Source organism: Scardinius erythrophthalmus (genome assembly GCF_964197995.2).
Source record: "Scardinius erythrophthalmus genome assembly, chromosome: 20".
In the NCBI taxonomy this organism is placed as follows: Eukaryota; Metazoa; Chordata; class Actinopteri; order Cypriniformes; family Leuciscidae; genus Scardinius; species Scardinius erythrophthalmus.
This window is the reverse complement of record NC_138240.1, coordinates 27,917,083-27,934,423: the sequence shown is the minus strand read 5'-3', so window position 1 is coordinate 27,934,423 and position 17,341 is coordinate 27,917,083. Positions and strand designations below refer to the sequence as shown.

The window sequence follows — 17,341 nt, the reverse complement described above, 5'->3', positions numbered from 1 at the left end:
CCTAATCATTGAATTCGGTCTGAATGCAATGATACGATGTCCTTCCTGCCTGTCAACGCATGTATTTCCATACCTCCGCGCACCCTGCTCACGCATACATCACACGTCATCAGCCTGTTTCATGCTATGCAGAGTTAGACAGACGTCAGTCACTGAGCACCGCAACAGGGACAAGTAGTCACCTTTTATAGTTTCTCCTGAACCAAAACTAAGAGCTTATAATGCTGCGTTCACGCTATAACTACTGTAATTTAAAAGAGATAGAAACCCATGACGTTATACTCGGACCGGTTTGTGACTCGAATTTGTGCGTTTAATGGCAAAATGATCAACGCCGAAATTACTCTGCAGCAGTCAGGTGGTACAGGTGCTCTTTAAGTTGTTTTTTGTTTATTATTTAAATTATTATTTAATTATTTTATTTGAATTATTTGAATTATTTTAATTCAGATGTTTTGGTACAATTCATAAAATTAATTAAAAAGTCTAATATTAACAGTTATACAATAAATAAATAAATAAATAAATAAATAAAAATATATAAATAAATATATAAATATAAAAATAATAGTAATAATTTTGGTTGCCATTTCAGCCTAGACTTTTCATTTTGGTGCATCACTAGTTTCTAGGGGTGTGTTGTGCGTATGTGTGAATAGAAAAGTGTAGGTGTGTGTCTGTTGTTTGGTTAGGGGATTTTACAAGAGAAATGTAAACATGTAGACTTCTTTAACCATCACATAAAGCTTCCCTTCACCACATCTGAAGCTAGAGGACAGCAAAGCCACTAAAAACGCACTTGGCACAAAAATAGTCTCTCCAAAAAAGCCAGACCTTGAGCAGAAGCACTTTTAACTACAAACACAATGTCCACATACACATACCATCATGAAATTAAAGATTCATTAACGTGAGTGTATTCTAATATCTTTGAATAGCATCTTTTGTGACTATGATCTTTTAACCTCAAAACATTAAAGGAATATTTTGGGTTATTGTAAAAATTTATGGTTCACATGTGTCAGGCTAATGATTACCACTCGGTTTATGACTTTTTATGTTTATAAAAACAAATAAGAAATGTGTTTACAATAATGCACCTATGGATGGGTCATTGTGGAAACATCCTTAACACTTGTAGGCCAGTGTTCTGAACAAACTAAAACTATTACAATCATTTTAGGTAACTGAAATAAAAAAATAATAAAAAAATGTAAGTTGTCAAGGCAACATTTTTCAATTAAGTTGAAGAACTAAAATCACTAAAACTAAAACAAATAAAAGCATAAAAAAAAAAAAAAAAAAAAAAAAAAAAAATAATAATAATAATAATAATAATAATAATAATAATAATTATTATATATATATATATATATATATATATATATATATATATATATATATATATATATATATATATATATATATATATATATAAAACTAATTAAAAAAGACAAAAGCACAACAAAACAGAACTTTTTTTACTAAAACAGAAAATGGAGCTTTAAAAAAAGCTAATTAAAATATTACTGTATACTTAAAAGGTATACAGATAATACTAAAATAACACAGTAGACAAGTAATTCAGGACAGATTTTTTTCTGGGTTATGTCAATTACCCTTAAACTTGATGAATCAGTGACCCCATTCCTAAAATATAAAGACAGCTTTACATCATGTGTAAAAACCCATTTATACTGTGTTATTCTAGCTTTTACACTGTCATAATATACTGAAGATGTAACAACCAGAAGAAATATAAATTCAGCTAAAGGGGACCTATTATGCCCCTCTTTACAAGATTTAATACAAGTATCTGGTGTCCCCAGAATGTGTCTGTGAAGTTTCAGCTCAAAATACCCCACAGATCATTTATTATAGCATGCCCAATTTGTCCCCATTTGGTTGTGAGCAAACACACGCCTTTTCGAGTGTGTACCTTTAAATGCAAATGAGCTGCTGCTCCCCGCCCCATTTCCAGAAGAGGGCGAAGCCTTTAAAGTTTGTGCTTCAGATACTCTAGCAGCAACAAAAAAACTGGAGAATCTCACACAGCCAAAATGTCAGAAATAGTTAGTAGCTTTCAGCCTTTTATGTCCGAACCGGAGTCGGACACAGATGGAGAGACTCAGGAAGAAGTCTAAGACTTCTGTCACAAACACATAAGACTTTACCAAATTTCCTAGGCATATTTCATTCATAAATGAAATTCATCCACTGTGGCTCAGATGCCAGGAGTCTAGGAAGATGCATATGTTCAAAATAACGCAGACATTATATCAATTAGTGCTATAGCGAGGATATACAGTACAGTGGTGCTTGAAAGTTTGTGAACCCCTTAGAGAATCTGTGAAAATGTGAATAATTTTGAAAAAATAAGAGGTATCATACAAAATGCATATTATTTTTTATTTAGTACTGTCCTGAATAAGATATTTTACAAAAAAGATGGAAAAAAACCCCACCAGCTCTTAATGCATTGTGTTTCCTTCTGGCGCATTAGTGAATGTTTGAACCTTTTTTAATAGTTGTGTTTGAGTCCCTCAATTGTCCTCGGTGTGAAAAGATGGATCTCAAAATTATACAGTCACTGCTGGAAAGTGTTAAAATATGCAAAGATGCTGGAAAATTGAAGAAGTTTCGGGACCTGTATGATTTTTCTGAAGAACACTGGGCAGTTTAACTGCTCAGGACAAACAAGGGACTCAAGAACAACCATCACAAAACAAAAAAAACAGTTGTGGATCACCCAGTTAACGACACACAGTATGAAGAATCAAGGGTACATAAACTTTTAAACGTGTCATTTTTTTTTTTTTTTGTCAAGTCAAGTCACCTTCATTTATATAGCGCTTTTAACTATTTGAATTGTTTCAAAGCAGCTTTACAGTGATAATAGGAAATTACAGTAACAGAGATTTTGTTTTGGCATTACAGCAGCTCTAGGATAAAGTTATTGTCCAGCTAAAGTTAGTTTTGATTGATTGATTCACTTCCGTTGCAAAGATCATTAGTTATTAACTTAGGGGCTGCTAACACGACACCGTTCTAACAGAAAACCCTCAACGCGCTCTGGCCGCGCATCCGCACAAAACAGTGCCTGGTGGCTCGAGAACACACTCCCGGAAATAGGTTCCAAGGTGCAAACGATTATCAGTTATCTCTGCGCAAACCTACGCAACCTCTGCGCAAACTGCGCAAAATGTAAACATCTTTTATGTAAAATATCTTATTAAGGACAGTACTAAATAAAAAATAACATGCATTCTGTATGATCCTTCTTATTTTGTTAAAATTATTCACATTTTCACAGATTCTGCAAGGGGTTCACAAACTTTCAAGCACCACTGTAAACATGACGGATTATGTGCGGCTCACTCAGGGCGGGATCTATGCAAATAGGGCAGATTGTCACCAGTCATGGGTGGGGCTTGCCCCTACTGTGACGAAAATCTGGAACAGCGTATTTTTAGACACTGCTTCTGATTTATGGGGTTTATTTAAAAAAAAATGTGTGGGTGGATTTTTTCCATTATAGGCTGGTTGTTTACACACACTGTGGACACATCAGTATTCAAACCCCATGTAAAAGTAAATTTAGCATGATAGGTCCCCTTTAATTTCAAATTTGTTTAGTGATTTTCACAATAAATATTGTTCAAAAGCAGTTTTACTAAGAATAGTTTTGGTAGTTACAGGTGTGATATAATCATTTATCAGTCATATTTGTAAAAGTTATATCCCATGTTTCAACCCCTGGCTTAATCAGCTTAAAAAAGTAAACCTGGGTACATACAGGTATGTGGAAAGGACACGTTATCTGTAAAGCACAGTTTACATACCGGTGAGTTCCACAAACAAATGACTGCAATGCATAACCAAATGTTCTCCAACCTCAAAGTATTCCCACCAGATTTAGATCGTTTCAAATGCCTTTTTTACTGAATAATTAAAACGCCTCAAACAAAAATAACAGTTTTAGATTTTAAACCCTCAATCCATTTGTCTGGTAGGTAGGCATACTACTGTCAACACATTTCTTTGTTTTACAAACTAAGGGATTAGTTGAAATTACAGGTTGTGGTATTCAACATGGCACAAATTATGTACACAGACAATAGGCTTTAAATAATACATAAAATATTCCTTTAACTTCACTAGCAGATTATGCTACAATCATTATCCAAACATTTTGGTGTCTTTTGGTGTATAATTTGGCAAATACTTACTAATCAAAATCCATTACAAATTTCTATTAAAAGCAATGAAGCTAAAACATAAAACTAAGGGGAAAGTAATCTTTTAAAAATTTAAAAAGGGAAAACATAGCACTCAGAAATTAAGAGAAATTAGCTGTTTAGAGCATATCAATTACCCTTGTCCCAATTACAGGGTTGAGAAACTTCAGCAAAGTGAAATTCAGACTCTGTAAAGCAAGGTAAAAAAAAAAAAAATAGAGATATGCATTTATGTACATATAACAGTTAAGTTCTCCAAAGCAACGCAATTACGTAAAAACTAGCATTTTTACATACTAATATATCAACAAAAGCATCATCATAACGTTAAGCCTTTAGGTGATAGTGTAATTTAACTATAAACAAAACAAAAAGCATACTAAAATGTCAAATATTAAGTTTAAAACAAAATGTGGCTCAAGCGTCTATCTATTTATACTACACTAGTTCTTCTCAATATACAAAGTAATACTTTTATTCAGCAATGATGCATTAAATTGATCAAAAGTGACAGTAAAGACTATTATATAGTTATAACAAATTATATTTCAAATTCAATGCTGTTTTTTTCTTTTTTCTTTAAAGAATACTGAAAAATATATATCGCTGCTTCCACAAAAAAAAAATATTAAGCTGTACAAAATAACATTTTTCAATATTGATAAGAAATGTTTCTTGGACACAAAATCAGCATATGAGAATGATTTCTGAAGGACCATGTGGCAACTGAAAACTGTAATGGCTGCTGAAAATTCTGCTTTGCCAAAAAGGAATCAATTACATTTTAAAATAATTGTTTTCTATTGTAATACATTTTTGAAATGTAATACTTTTTAACAATATGACTGTTTTTGCTGTATTTGATCAAATAAATGCAGCCTTTGTGAGTATGAGACTTCATTTAAAAACCTTAAAAATATTTAAAATTAAATAATAAAAATCTTACCAACATCATTTAAACAAACATATCTATTATGCTGTTAAATGAAGACACACCGAGACAAGGAATAGTAAAGCTCCTATAGAATTCCTTTAGGTTCACAGTCTATCCATTCAAATGACCCATTATAATGTTTTATAATATATTATATATCCATTTTCAGAAAGATGTTTTTAAATTTTATTTATTTAAACAGTAATTTCAAATTTGGCCACAAAGCTAACAGCACTGCCAAAAATGCACACACACACACACAAAAAAAAAAAAACAAACAAAAAAAACCCAGCTAAAACTACTTGCAACTACTAAAACAAAGCTATTAACCAAGAGGCACAGAACTGCTCGTCATTAAAGCCTACCTCCAATGGTTAGAGCACTTAGACGCTTCTTGACATATGTAAGGTCTGGAGAGGCAGTAGTAGGGAAAAAAAAAAATAATCCACTGGGAGTTAGTGATTCCCAAAACCTCACATAGCCAGTTCCATTGAGAGAGACTAACAAACATTAGACTACAGCACTGAATAGCGTCTAACTGAATAGCTTCACTAATGAAATGTAAAGAGTTGGTCGCTTGGTTAAACCACACATCTTATTATGGATTCCAGATAAAACAACTTTCCTTCACTAAATCACAACAGGCACCAAACCAAGCAGTTCCTAAATGCTGCAGCAATACAATCAAGGCTTCAGGGCTCAATCTACGTCACAGCCTTCACTAGAGCTGCACGATTAATCATTAAAATATTGTGATCTCGATTCAAACACCCACGCAATCTTATTCCTAAATAAAAAAAATAAAATAAAAATAAAATAAAAAAACACCAGATTATTTAAATCTGTGTTTGCGAAGCCGTTGAGCCAGAGAGAGAGCAGTTATCATGTTTAGGTATTTATGAGGGAGTCATTGAATCATATATTCAAACCGATTTTTTAAAAAAAGAATTCAACTTAAACATTTTTAAATAGACTGCAGCAATTAACATTTTGTCAGAACCTCTAGTAAATTTGTTATTTTGTTTAGTTGTCCGTTCAAAACCGTGGGAAATTTGTGATTGTGACAAAAAATAATAAAAATGTGATTCTCAATTTATCCAGATTCGTGCAGCTCTAGCCTACATGACTGTCCGACACTGCCAGGCAAAGCAAAGACTAGCTCCTGACAGGCTAAAAACATTACTTGCAAAACCTTACGGTAAATATTTTTTCTGCATTAACAGTCGTAATTTAGCTTTCAGCCTTCTCTCTGACCTTGTCTTTTAGTTTTTAATTATTATTATTTTATTTATTATTTTACAGTGTAATTTGTTTAAATGGTGGGGACTGGGAAGGGCCCTGAGAGGTATTTACTAAGTATATTGTATTAATAAAATGTTGCTCCTCAAAAGAGCAAAGAAAATATCATTTTTGGAGACATGCACCCTTTAAATATATAAAATTTTGTGTGTACTGTATGTTCCTCTACATGTGGTTACAATGTACAGAATGCAAAAGATTCTGTGAGCTTTCCTCTGCTGTAAGTGCATTACAGTTACATGCTCACACACACACACACACACACACACACACACACACACCTACATCAGCATTCATCATTATATACATAAGTTACAGCAGACTGAAAAGAAATCGTTAAAGCTGATTTTCATGTCTTGAAAATACTGGCTCAAACCAAATAATTATTTTCAGTGCAATAATTATTTTAATAATGCATTTGTACATACAATGCATATGAGTAACACATAAAAATAAATCAGATTTATCTAAGGAATTACCAGGCCAAGAGTCAAATTTACTAAACAGGGCAAATGAGCATGAGAGAGCAAGTCCAAAAAAGCACCGCAGGGAATGGAAACTTCTGCGCATGATCTACTGACGACGCACAAATCAAAGAACACAGCAGATGGACTATTTCCAACGCAATCAACCAAGAGCAGCACAAATTAGTGTCTGGTTTAAAGCTGCAGTCAGCAAGATTTGCAGCTATGACACTATGCTCCGACAGAACAACATAAACCAGACGGTTTTAGAAAAAAAACGCACTTCTACCTCCACCTAGAGTCTGTTATTTGTTTTGCAAAAATCCACCGCTCCCGGTTCTTCTGGTCCAATCAGCGCAGGGATGTGTGAGATCTGACTGTCAATCACAGTTCGTGCACACGCCACAGATCCTCCCTCCTCCTTCAATGCACACGCCTGAAGTTCGCAGGTGTGTTGGATTGTACAAAGCGTGATGGCGGAGAGAAAATCTACTAACAAGCTTCCAATTCCTCAGTTATTGCTATCTATGGGTAGATTAGCCAGGGCAGCCTACCTCCGAGTACTCCATGGTACTTGGTACTATGGTACTACCTCCGAGTACTCCATGGTGGTGATCGATGCTGAAGAGGCGGCCTCACAGAAAATCTGGTGCACACGCACTGATGAGCACGAACTTGATGGGAGGGTGCTCGGTGGTAGTGGGGGAGGGGCATGAGAGTTGTAAACATTCTGTCCCCTCAATCTGCCAGACTTGCCGACTGCAACTTGATCATTTTAACTAATCGCTAGCATATTGCATACAGGACTTTCCAGTTAGAGCGTAGTGACATTTAATCGTTTTTTAGTCTACCTCCCCCCCCAAAACTACCGTTATAAAAATGAGTCTTAATTGTTGGTGATTTTAATATACATGTAGATAATGAAAAAGACACATTGGGATTGGCATTTAGAGACATTCTGAGCTCTATTGGAGTTAGGCAACATGTGTCAGGACCAAGCGGCAACATTCTGATCTGAAAAATGAAGCCTACCCGGAAGTGCGAAAAACTGCAATACATCGAAAATCCGCTAGAGGAAGGTCCCAAAAGGGAGCAAATGTCCATAGCCCCCAAGTTAAAATGTCCGTTTTCACAGCATAAATTCATGTTTTTACAGGTTGGTCCCATGGACTTTTATTGTATTTTTCGATAGGTTCCAAGTGCCTGACAACCATGAGGGCTGTGAATTTTTTTCTAACTCGTTAGTTTAGATCGTATTTAGATATAAAATGTATGACAATAAGGGCGTGGTTAACTTTGATTGACAGCTTGATTGACAGCTGACAAGGCAGCGCCACGGAGAATGACAACATAAGAAGCGCCATTTTTTAATACAGTTGACATATAATACTACTGTTTCTGTATCATGAAATGTAGTTTTAAGAGTTTTTCAGGCGAGAATGTAGTTGTTTAAAGCTCAAATCTGTGGTTTATTTATAAAGATTTATGAAAATTGTATCCAGTTGTGAGATCCAGCGATGACCGGGCGCTCGGCGCTTCTGTACCCCGCCTGGAACAGCCTTTCCTCGGCTAATCGCTATGAGGTTTGCCGCTGTCTCTGGCATCTCTGTAGTGGTTAAACATGAGATATAATTCGTCTTGTGTATATCTAACAGGCGATTTTTGGTTTCGTGAATCTATAATTTGTTCCCTGGCCAATCGTTTTGGCTGAGGGCTAAGTGAAGTTTCATAACTTTATAAGCTATTTAACTTTACCGTTGTATGGTTAGACTAGAGCGCTGACTTTCTATGTTTGACTGAATTGTTTGCTTTATTTGTATAGCTTCTTGTAACTTTACCTTTTACTTTTATAATGGCTAATATTGATAAAAGTGAAATTTAACAAAAAGAGACTGGGTTGAGTTTTGTCATTTTAAATTTTAATACAACGAATATGATCTGTAATGTTGTTTACTGCAACATCTGTTGTTTAGTACAAACGCACATATTGCCTGGACCATATTAAAATGTTTAATATTTTTATATTATATTTAAAACGAAAAGAGGCAGGTTTGTGTTTTATATTTTGTTTTGTTTTTTATAAATAGGCAAACGTTATGTGCAGTGAATATAATCAATAGGCGTTGCCTGAACCACATTTTTGTGGCTATAATGTTTAAGATTTCTTTAAATGAAAACAAAAAGAGTTAGTATGGTGTTTTATAACATATTTCGTTGCCTAAAATATACACGGAGATAACCGGAGTAGCAGAGCGAGCTGAGTGACGCGCGCTGCGTCAGAAGGTGGGCGGGGTTAGGATTTCCCAAGATTTTCCAAGATGGCGCCGCCCATACCCCCCATAAACGGCTTCAAATCCGTTCTTCAGAAAGTCTATGGGTGACGTCACAGACGCTTTGTCCATATTTTTTACAGTCTATGGTCAGGACCCACTTATTGTCGCAATCATACTTTAGATCTAATATCAATGTTGATGCTGTTGAAATTTTGCAGTAGAGCGATGACATGTCAGATCATTATCTAGTCTTGTATGTACTACATTTAGCCAAGGCTGCAAAACCATCTCCCTGTTACAAATAGAAGAACCATAGAACCATAGACAAAAAAAAAAAACAACAACAACAAAAAAAAAAAAAACCCGGCCGACGCACCTTCGCCCTCTTCCATTGTAGAAAAGTGAAGCTGCTAACATCCCAATATGGCGCTGACATATTACGCTGATTTGGGACCTGATTCTACGCAGTAGTGAACGCGGGACCCGAGTCTGCGCAGTAGTAAGTCAGCATGACGTGGAGCCACGGTATTACGGCCCCGCCCTCACTCCCGCAGAAACGGTTAATACTGTATACTGCAGAACAACTCATGTCATTGTGAAATAAACAATTATGGCATAAAACATTTGGAAAAAATGTATTTGAAGTGTAATTTGATTGTTTAGTTTGCCTCACGTCCCATTAGACTACGTGGAGAGGGCGGGGTTTATGACCTATATTGGGACCAACCACCTGGGGGCGATCGAGATGCTTTGGCTTCACTTTTCAGGACTTGTGCGGCATGCTTGGGTAGAACTATCACCTCTACCACTAAAGACTGCTTTATAAATAATCTTCCTGATTAGTTACAACTCCTCAGCAAATTTTACAACTGCATTCTTGCCAAACTCCTGCTGTATAGGCTTGATGCGATAGTCGGTGTTACCGGTGTTCAGCAGCAAAACTGGTTACATAACTTGCTCAATGCGGCACCGTCCCCCACCATCGTTTTGATTGTTTTATAGTAATAAAAATAATTTAGTTAAGTTAGAGAACAGACACTACAACTGAACACGTCTGCTCAATTCAGCTTGAGCCGAACAAGAGTCGCAGCACAAGTCAAATTTCACCTCACTTCGCCCATTTCGCCTCACTCTTTTTACTGACAAGACGACGTCTGAAGATTTGGTTTCAAAGCAAAACGTAAAAGCAACTATTCAAGCAAGTTTTTCATTGTACTGTTTTTCGTTGTTGTGTTTTTCATTGAGAATAATAATTAAACCCACCATTCAAACAATTGCCGCCCCTGAATTTGAAAGCGAAAGTAAAATGCGTAGGACCGCACAGGCATTCATAATGGTGCGTGTCCACTGGTGCGAAGCGAGCGGAGCAGAGTTGAGCTTCCATAGGAATTAATTGAAATGCTTGCTCTGCGCCAGTTGACACGCACTGTAAACGATTTAAATGCAAGGTGGAAAAAGAGAGAAAAACTTTGTCACCCCCACCCCCCTTGGTGACACCTGTATTACTGGTATTGTCAAAAGTTTTTCACCGTCACATCCATACTGCTGTATGAACAAAACCGCATTGGACAGACAGTTGTCGACCACGTCATATAACGCGAGAGCCACACTGAATGGCAAGGCCATGCACGGACATTTTGGGGGGCAGGTGCTTAAGTGAAAACCCCTCTTATAATTATTATAAATAAAAAATAAATAAAAATAAAAATGTTATAAATAAAAATATTATATATAAATAAAAAAATTCGAAGTGTAACGGACATCGCCATATTTGATAATGTTGCCATGGTTACCAAACAGTGTGCAGAAAATAGAAAAGTAGTGTGCATGTAACTGCAAGGTCAAAACATATGAGCAGGCAAACTCACTACAAAGTCCTGTCAAGTAATTTGAATGGAGCAAAGCAAATCTTTCAAGACTTGCAGCCACCTCAAGCGTGATACTGTACAGAAAGTCAATTGTAGATTGATGCCAAATATGTGAAAGCCAAATACAGTGCTGCTGCCCTTCATCACAGCAAATCCAGAATCACAACAATCAGTAAAAAAAGAAAAACAGAAAAAAAAAAGTCTAAAACTGCTTTCCAGAAAAGTTTAACAATACATATCGTTTTGATTAAATTATGAAGATGAAGTTGAAATTCAATTACCAACTGTCATAGAAAGCAGTTTTGACAAAACATCTAAGTCCTAACCATGTATAGTTTGGTGGACATTCATAATTCCTCACCGAGTTTATCCGATGACGTAATAATGTCGGTGGGAACGCATGAATCCAGATCAGCATCCATAATCCCAAGAGGGTCCAGCTGAGCCACATGGTGACCACGTATCTACAGGAGACAAGGGGCCGCCCCACAAACATGGGAGCCGAACGCAAAACCACCCACAAGGAAAAGATACAGAAGGGGGAGAAAGAAGGTACAGAAGAGAAGTGCAGCAAGAGCACAAGAAGATTGACATGATGTAGGATGTGTCGAAGATGAAGTGTCGGGTGCAAAGGGGGATGGGGTATAAGAGTTGAAAAACAGGGGAAAGTGTGAAATGGGAGAAAAAGGGACAGATAAAGGGAAGGAGAAAGCAACAATCACACAAAACAGGCTCATTAATATTGGTCTGTTGAGCTGTGGAAGACAGAAAACATTTCTCACCAACATGCTGGAACCCAGTAGCTACTGGGGTCTCGTCAAAATTTACACAACTGATGCCAAGTGGGTCAAGGTTTGCATTGTGATGCCCCATTACCTGGAAACAAGGCAACAGCAGTCACAAGACATGAGGAGTTCACCAAGCAGATCCCATGACTGTGAAATTGAGCCCATCCTTCCACAGTGTCAAAAATATAATATGCGAAACAATGCAACCAAAATTTGGTATTTTAAACCAAATGGGACTATCTGCTTGAGGTCGACCGATATCTCAATTTTACAGATTAATTGGCAACAATAGTTGCTTTATGGAACTATCGTTATCTGGCAACCAGATACAAATTGTGTTACAAACAATAAGACAAATACATCAGAACAAAGATACAAATTAAATGAACTTAAGTCTTTCAGGTACAGTAGTTTTATTTATTTCTTATTGACAACAAGGAACAATGGACACTTTAACATTATTCACTGTGTATTTGACCATTCAAGCACAATAAACCACAAAAGAGAATTAAATTCAAGATTGCATGCTGTTTGTGCTTTGCGAGCTTCGGGGGTGTGTCAGTCAGCGCGAGTACCGAATTGAGTTTTTTTTCCACAGCTCATTGTGCTTGAAGTGTCAAAAACAAATACACACAGAATACTATAAAAATGGCCAATGTAATATTAACAATGCACATCCCGCTCTTCGTTTTCTCATTCTTGCATGTTTCTGAAGTGTCAATAACTTTAAGTAGTACTGTGATAACTCAGATATATATATACACATACCCCGATATAAACAATATAGCCAAAGAAAAAAAACGGATTCCACAATTATGCGTTCAAAGGCGTTTAAAAAAAAAAAAAAAAAAAAAAATGCACTTACATTATTCTGTGTGCTTAAGATGTGTGTTTTTTTCCTCTACAGTTTATCTTAAGGTTTTTAGTTATTAAGTTAGTTTCTAGTTTTAGTATAACATTATAATACCATGTATATTTTTACTTTGGTTTGGTTTCTTTACATTTTTTTAAATATTTGACATTTGAGGATTAATGCTAGAGAAAAGCAATACAAGTTTTTCAGGAAGAGTGTTTTCAAAACATCATTCAGTGTAAATTGTGATAATCGTAATTAATAAAATCGCAATTACAATTTCAAGGGAATAATCAACAATTATGATTTTTGTCATAATCATGCAGCCCTAATACACATCTTAAACATCAGCATGGTTTAACATTCAAATGAGGGCTACATAATAGATGCCATTTTAAAATTACAAAAAGGCAAGACCTGAGTTTATTTTATTTCTATATAAGAGAGATTTTGAGAGAAAAATAAATAAAAAATAAATATATATTTTTATTAGAGGTGGGCATAGATTAATTTTTGTAATCTAGATTAATCTAGATTAATTTTGAAATTAATCTAGATTAAAATGGCTCATTTGAATTCTGCCGAAGGCATTCAGAATATGTGTGCTACCCAAATAATGACTATAAAAGTAAGTCTTTGAGAACAGGTTTCTCAAGCCAGGTGGCGCATTAGACCAGAATGCATCACAAACTGCTTGAGAAAGCTGTTCTACTCATAGACTGTAAAAAGTTACTACTGTACTGTTACCGTCCGTAGGCAACATTAGGTAGGCCAATGTTATTATCAACTACTATAGGCTATCAATTAGGGATGGGCGATATGGCCTACAATCCATATTGTGATATACATTGCAGCCTCTTGCGATAACGATATTATAGTTACACAGACCCTGCTAAACAACTGCTAAAGTTTTTTTTTTTTTTTAAGGGTGCATGTAGTTTTGAGAACATATATTGTGCAAAACTGTAAGTATACAACATAATTTTGCAGATAAAAAAATAATTAAGTACACTAGCTGCAGAGACTTGAGTAGGTCTAATGTTTATTATGGCTTGGAGCTTATGAAACCCCAAATTTAAAATTAGAATATTCTAACTGATGTCTTTTCAGTTAAAAAGAAACACAACAACGATTCTTTAAATCGGGCGCAGACAGAGATTATGTTCTACACCACTCAGATATATTGGGAATAATACGCGCGCGCTGGTATTCAGTGATATGTTTCGTTTTGAATTTGAGGTGGTAGAACGGATTAGTCGTGTGTTAACTTACCGAACTGTTACACCACACAGTCTACGTCGGACGGCTTAAATCCGAACCAAGTCCAAATAATGAATGTTGCACCGATCTTTTACACCAGCTTTCACTTTCAGCCGTGTTTACTTAAGATGACGACGAATATGATGCGTTGCAGCCGGGTGTACCTCGCGGCCGCGGGTAGATTGCGTCATCATAGCTTGTGTAGCTTGAGCCAGCTCCGCTTCCAACCCAACTTGGAGAATAGATTAACGGCGATATTTTTTTTATCGCGCGATAAGAGTCTCGCGTTAACGCGCACTAATTTTTATTAAATAACATGTGAAAAACCTGTATAAACTGAACACCAAAGAACAATATTAACTATTGAGTTCATGTAACATGTAAGGGTGGCGCTGCCAATAACGCACCTAAAAGCTGTCACAAAGAACCGGCAAAAGTAATGATTATGAATATGTCAAATATAGCAAGGAGACATTTCAATTGTTTATTAATAAACAAGTGTTTTCTGTGTCAGTGTCGGCTGCAAAGATGAAGTTGTCGATGCTGACTCGCGATCTTCGCAGTAGTGAACGCGCCTATAGAGAAATGCACATTTCATACGGATTACATAGCAGAGAGTAGTTTGTCTTCTTTCGTTTTGAATTGTTTTGTTTAAAAGTACACATGTCAAGCTTTCTATAAATATATTTCTCAGGTCTGTGAGGCAAGTAGCTTATACACTGAGTTTCGGTTCATTTATGAGACGAGCTCCAGTTCACGCGCCGGCGCCTCCGTGTCCTGATTATATTGCCTGCTATATTTCTTATTTATTAAATCCAGGCAACTGGTTGATGAAACATTGATTAAAATTAAGATACAATTAATACAAAATGAAATTCACTTTAAAGAAAGTCTTTCTACAAAAACAAACTTAATGAAGTGGTCAAAATCATGTCTGCCCACTCCATTTGTCTCCTGATATATTGCGCATCTTATGATCTTACTCATGCTTTTCACTTTTGAAATAATCAGATGAAATTAAAAAATAACATTTTATTTAAACATAAATATGAAACTAAATCGTTGTCTTTAATGACTAGGCAATTCTGCCTTCTCACACCGCGACACAGGTTTGTGGATCTAAGCTATTTTCTTTTGATTTTGAAAATTCAAAACAATTTCATGGTTAAGTCATTATTGATAATTTTGTAATAAAGTTTTCATTCTTATTACTAATTTCAGAAACCATCAACTGATTAATCAGTTATTTGCCAGATTGTTATCAGTAAACTCAAATACCGGTCGACCTCTGCTATCTGCTCAGTGAATGTTCTCCTGTGACCTCAAATAGCGTCAAAAGCATCCATTTTGAGTTAAAATTTTTTTTATTCAAAATGAACACTAAATGCATAGATATCTTACCTTATTAAAGGTTCAAGCTGCAAACTCATTAAAGGCAGCAATGAGATATCAATTTCAAGCCAATATTTTTAAAGAAACAAATGCACAGCATTTTTAAAATCTCTGCGTACCTGATAGGCCCTGATGAGGGATTGGACTGCCAAATGGTCTTCCACCAGTTTCTCCACATTTGGTTGAGCCCCAACCAGAGACTGGGCTTGAGCAAGCCCCGCCAGACTCACTCCCAGTGGAGGAGGACTCTGGTAGGCTGTACCTGGAGGAGCACCAGCATTAGCATTCCTGAAGAAAATGTCCCAAGACTAGAGAACAGAAAAAGAATAAGAATTTAGACTCCTTATGTAGACAATTAAGTTGCAATCAATGGCTAAACAGACATACTTAATTGGATATGATATTACTGAATCATTTTGAACAAGATCTAATGCAGCAAACAAGAATGAACCCTTTAACATGGTATAATTCTGGACTGATCCACTGTGACTGTCCTTTTCCAATATGTTTTAAAACAGTGTGAAGAAAAACAAAACTCTTGGTTCATTTTTACCAAATTAAACATCTGTGGGATTTATTTTGTCAAAACATGTCAGATAATGCTGGTGCTGGCCAAGGCAAGCATCACTGGCACTTCTACTCGGTCAGGGACAAGAGACATTTCAATGAGTAACTCATCAGACTTCAAATTATGTGGCTTGAGAAAACTAGAAACAGCTGGATTAATACTACATTTTTTTTCTATATTTGAAAGCACATACATTTATCATTAAAATAACCCCCACAATTAGGACAGAGTCAGGTTGCTACTTTGTGTGTTTAAAAGCCTCACCAATAGAATATAGTCTGGATGTCAACCATTCAAAGACAGTTCAAGACAGTTAAAGGGGTCATGACATGAGAAATCAAATTTGTCTTTATCTTTTGACATATAAATATCTTTGTACCATTAAAACATTGTTGTAAAGTTTTTCTTTCTTCAAAGCAAGAACCAGGAGAAATTGGGTTCACATTCATGAAGTTATTCTTTATTGAGGACTTCGCGTTGACATGGCTGTAGTTCTTCCAAAATCTAACCAAGGGAACTTTACATGGTATCTTATAGGCATTTTAGGAGGAGGGACTTTTGAAGGTGGAGACAAATTCAAACAAAGCATGTAAATGAGTATAGGCTACAGGTTAAGGAACCAGCCCCAGACTCCAGCGTGTTACCAGTCTTAATCTAATCAGCATACCTATTCAAATGCTGATACTGGCCAGGAACTCTGGTTCCAAGGGCCATCCCAGAGCCATTAAAGACAAAAGGTGCATCTTGGGGCTACTGGCTCGAGCCATTAACGACAAAAGGTGACTTAAAAACAGGTATTGCAACTTTGCTGAGCAGAATCATTATCTCAACCTTAAACGCTAACTTCAATGTACTCACATTTTACTGTTGCAAACTAAATTAAACATTTAATAAATTTGTAATCCAACAACATCCTGCAAGTTTCATGGCTTAAAACGTCCTCTTCATAAACAAAGCATTTTAATCAAGCTCCAAAAATGTCTCGGTTTAATATTGCGGAATCTGTGATATCACACAAACATATTTGCACACGACTGCCTCCAGAGCTGGACGAATGGGCCTTCATCATTGCACCATATCTGCATCACAAACCGCTTTGTTTGTAAATGATGGTTTTATATGGATGTTTTCAAAACACTTACTCACTTGCAATAGCAAGTGGGCGTTGACTCCTCTATATTGGGAAAAAAAACTGACATTGCGATATTTAGTTTTTCTGCGATATATATTGAAATATGAAAACAATTTCACTAGAAGACTTGAATAGCTTTATTTGGAAAGAATTAATCATTCTAGAATAGGGCTGGGCGATAAAACGATAATTTTCGTGATATAATTCTCCCCGATAAAACGATAACAAGAGTTCGATAAATACACCAGTTTGATTTAACTAACACTGCAAAG

At 35.9% G+C, this 17,341-nt stretch overlaps 1 protein-coding gene across 5 annotated transcripts in view; it reads right to left on the bottom strand.

The window, feature by feature from the left end:
- ogdha (oxoglutarate dehydrogenase a) overlaps positions 1-17,341 on the bottom strand; it is an 81,474-nt gene that overhangs the window by 52,309 nt on the left and 11,824 nt on the right. Inside the window, exons 3-6 of one of the 5 annotated variants that reach the window (XM_081349447.1) lie at positions 15,489-15,677; positions 11,438-11,540; positions 5,538-5,582; positions 4,376-4,426 (exon numbers count right to left, since the gene is read on the bottom strand). In XM_081349447.1, the coding sequence (XP_081205573.1) occupies positions 4,376-4,426; positions 5,538-5,582; positions 11,438-11,540; positions 15,489-15,677 (388 nt within the window). Of the gene's footprint in view, positions 1-4,375; positions 4,427-5,537; positions 5,583-11,437; positions 11,541-11,858; positions 11,953-15,488; positions 15,678-17,341 lie in introns of all 5 variants that reach the window. The other 4 variants (XM_081349449.1, XM_081349448.1, XM_081349451.1 and 1 more) reach the window with 4 other exon arrangements.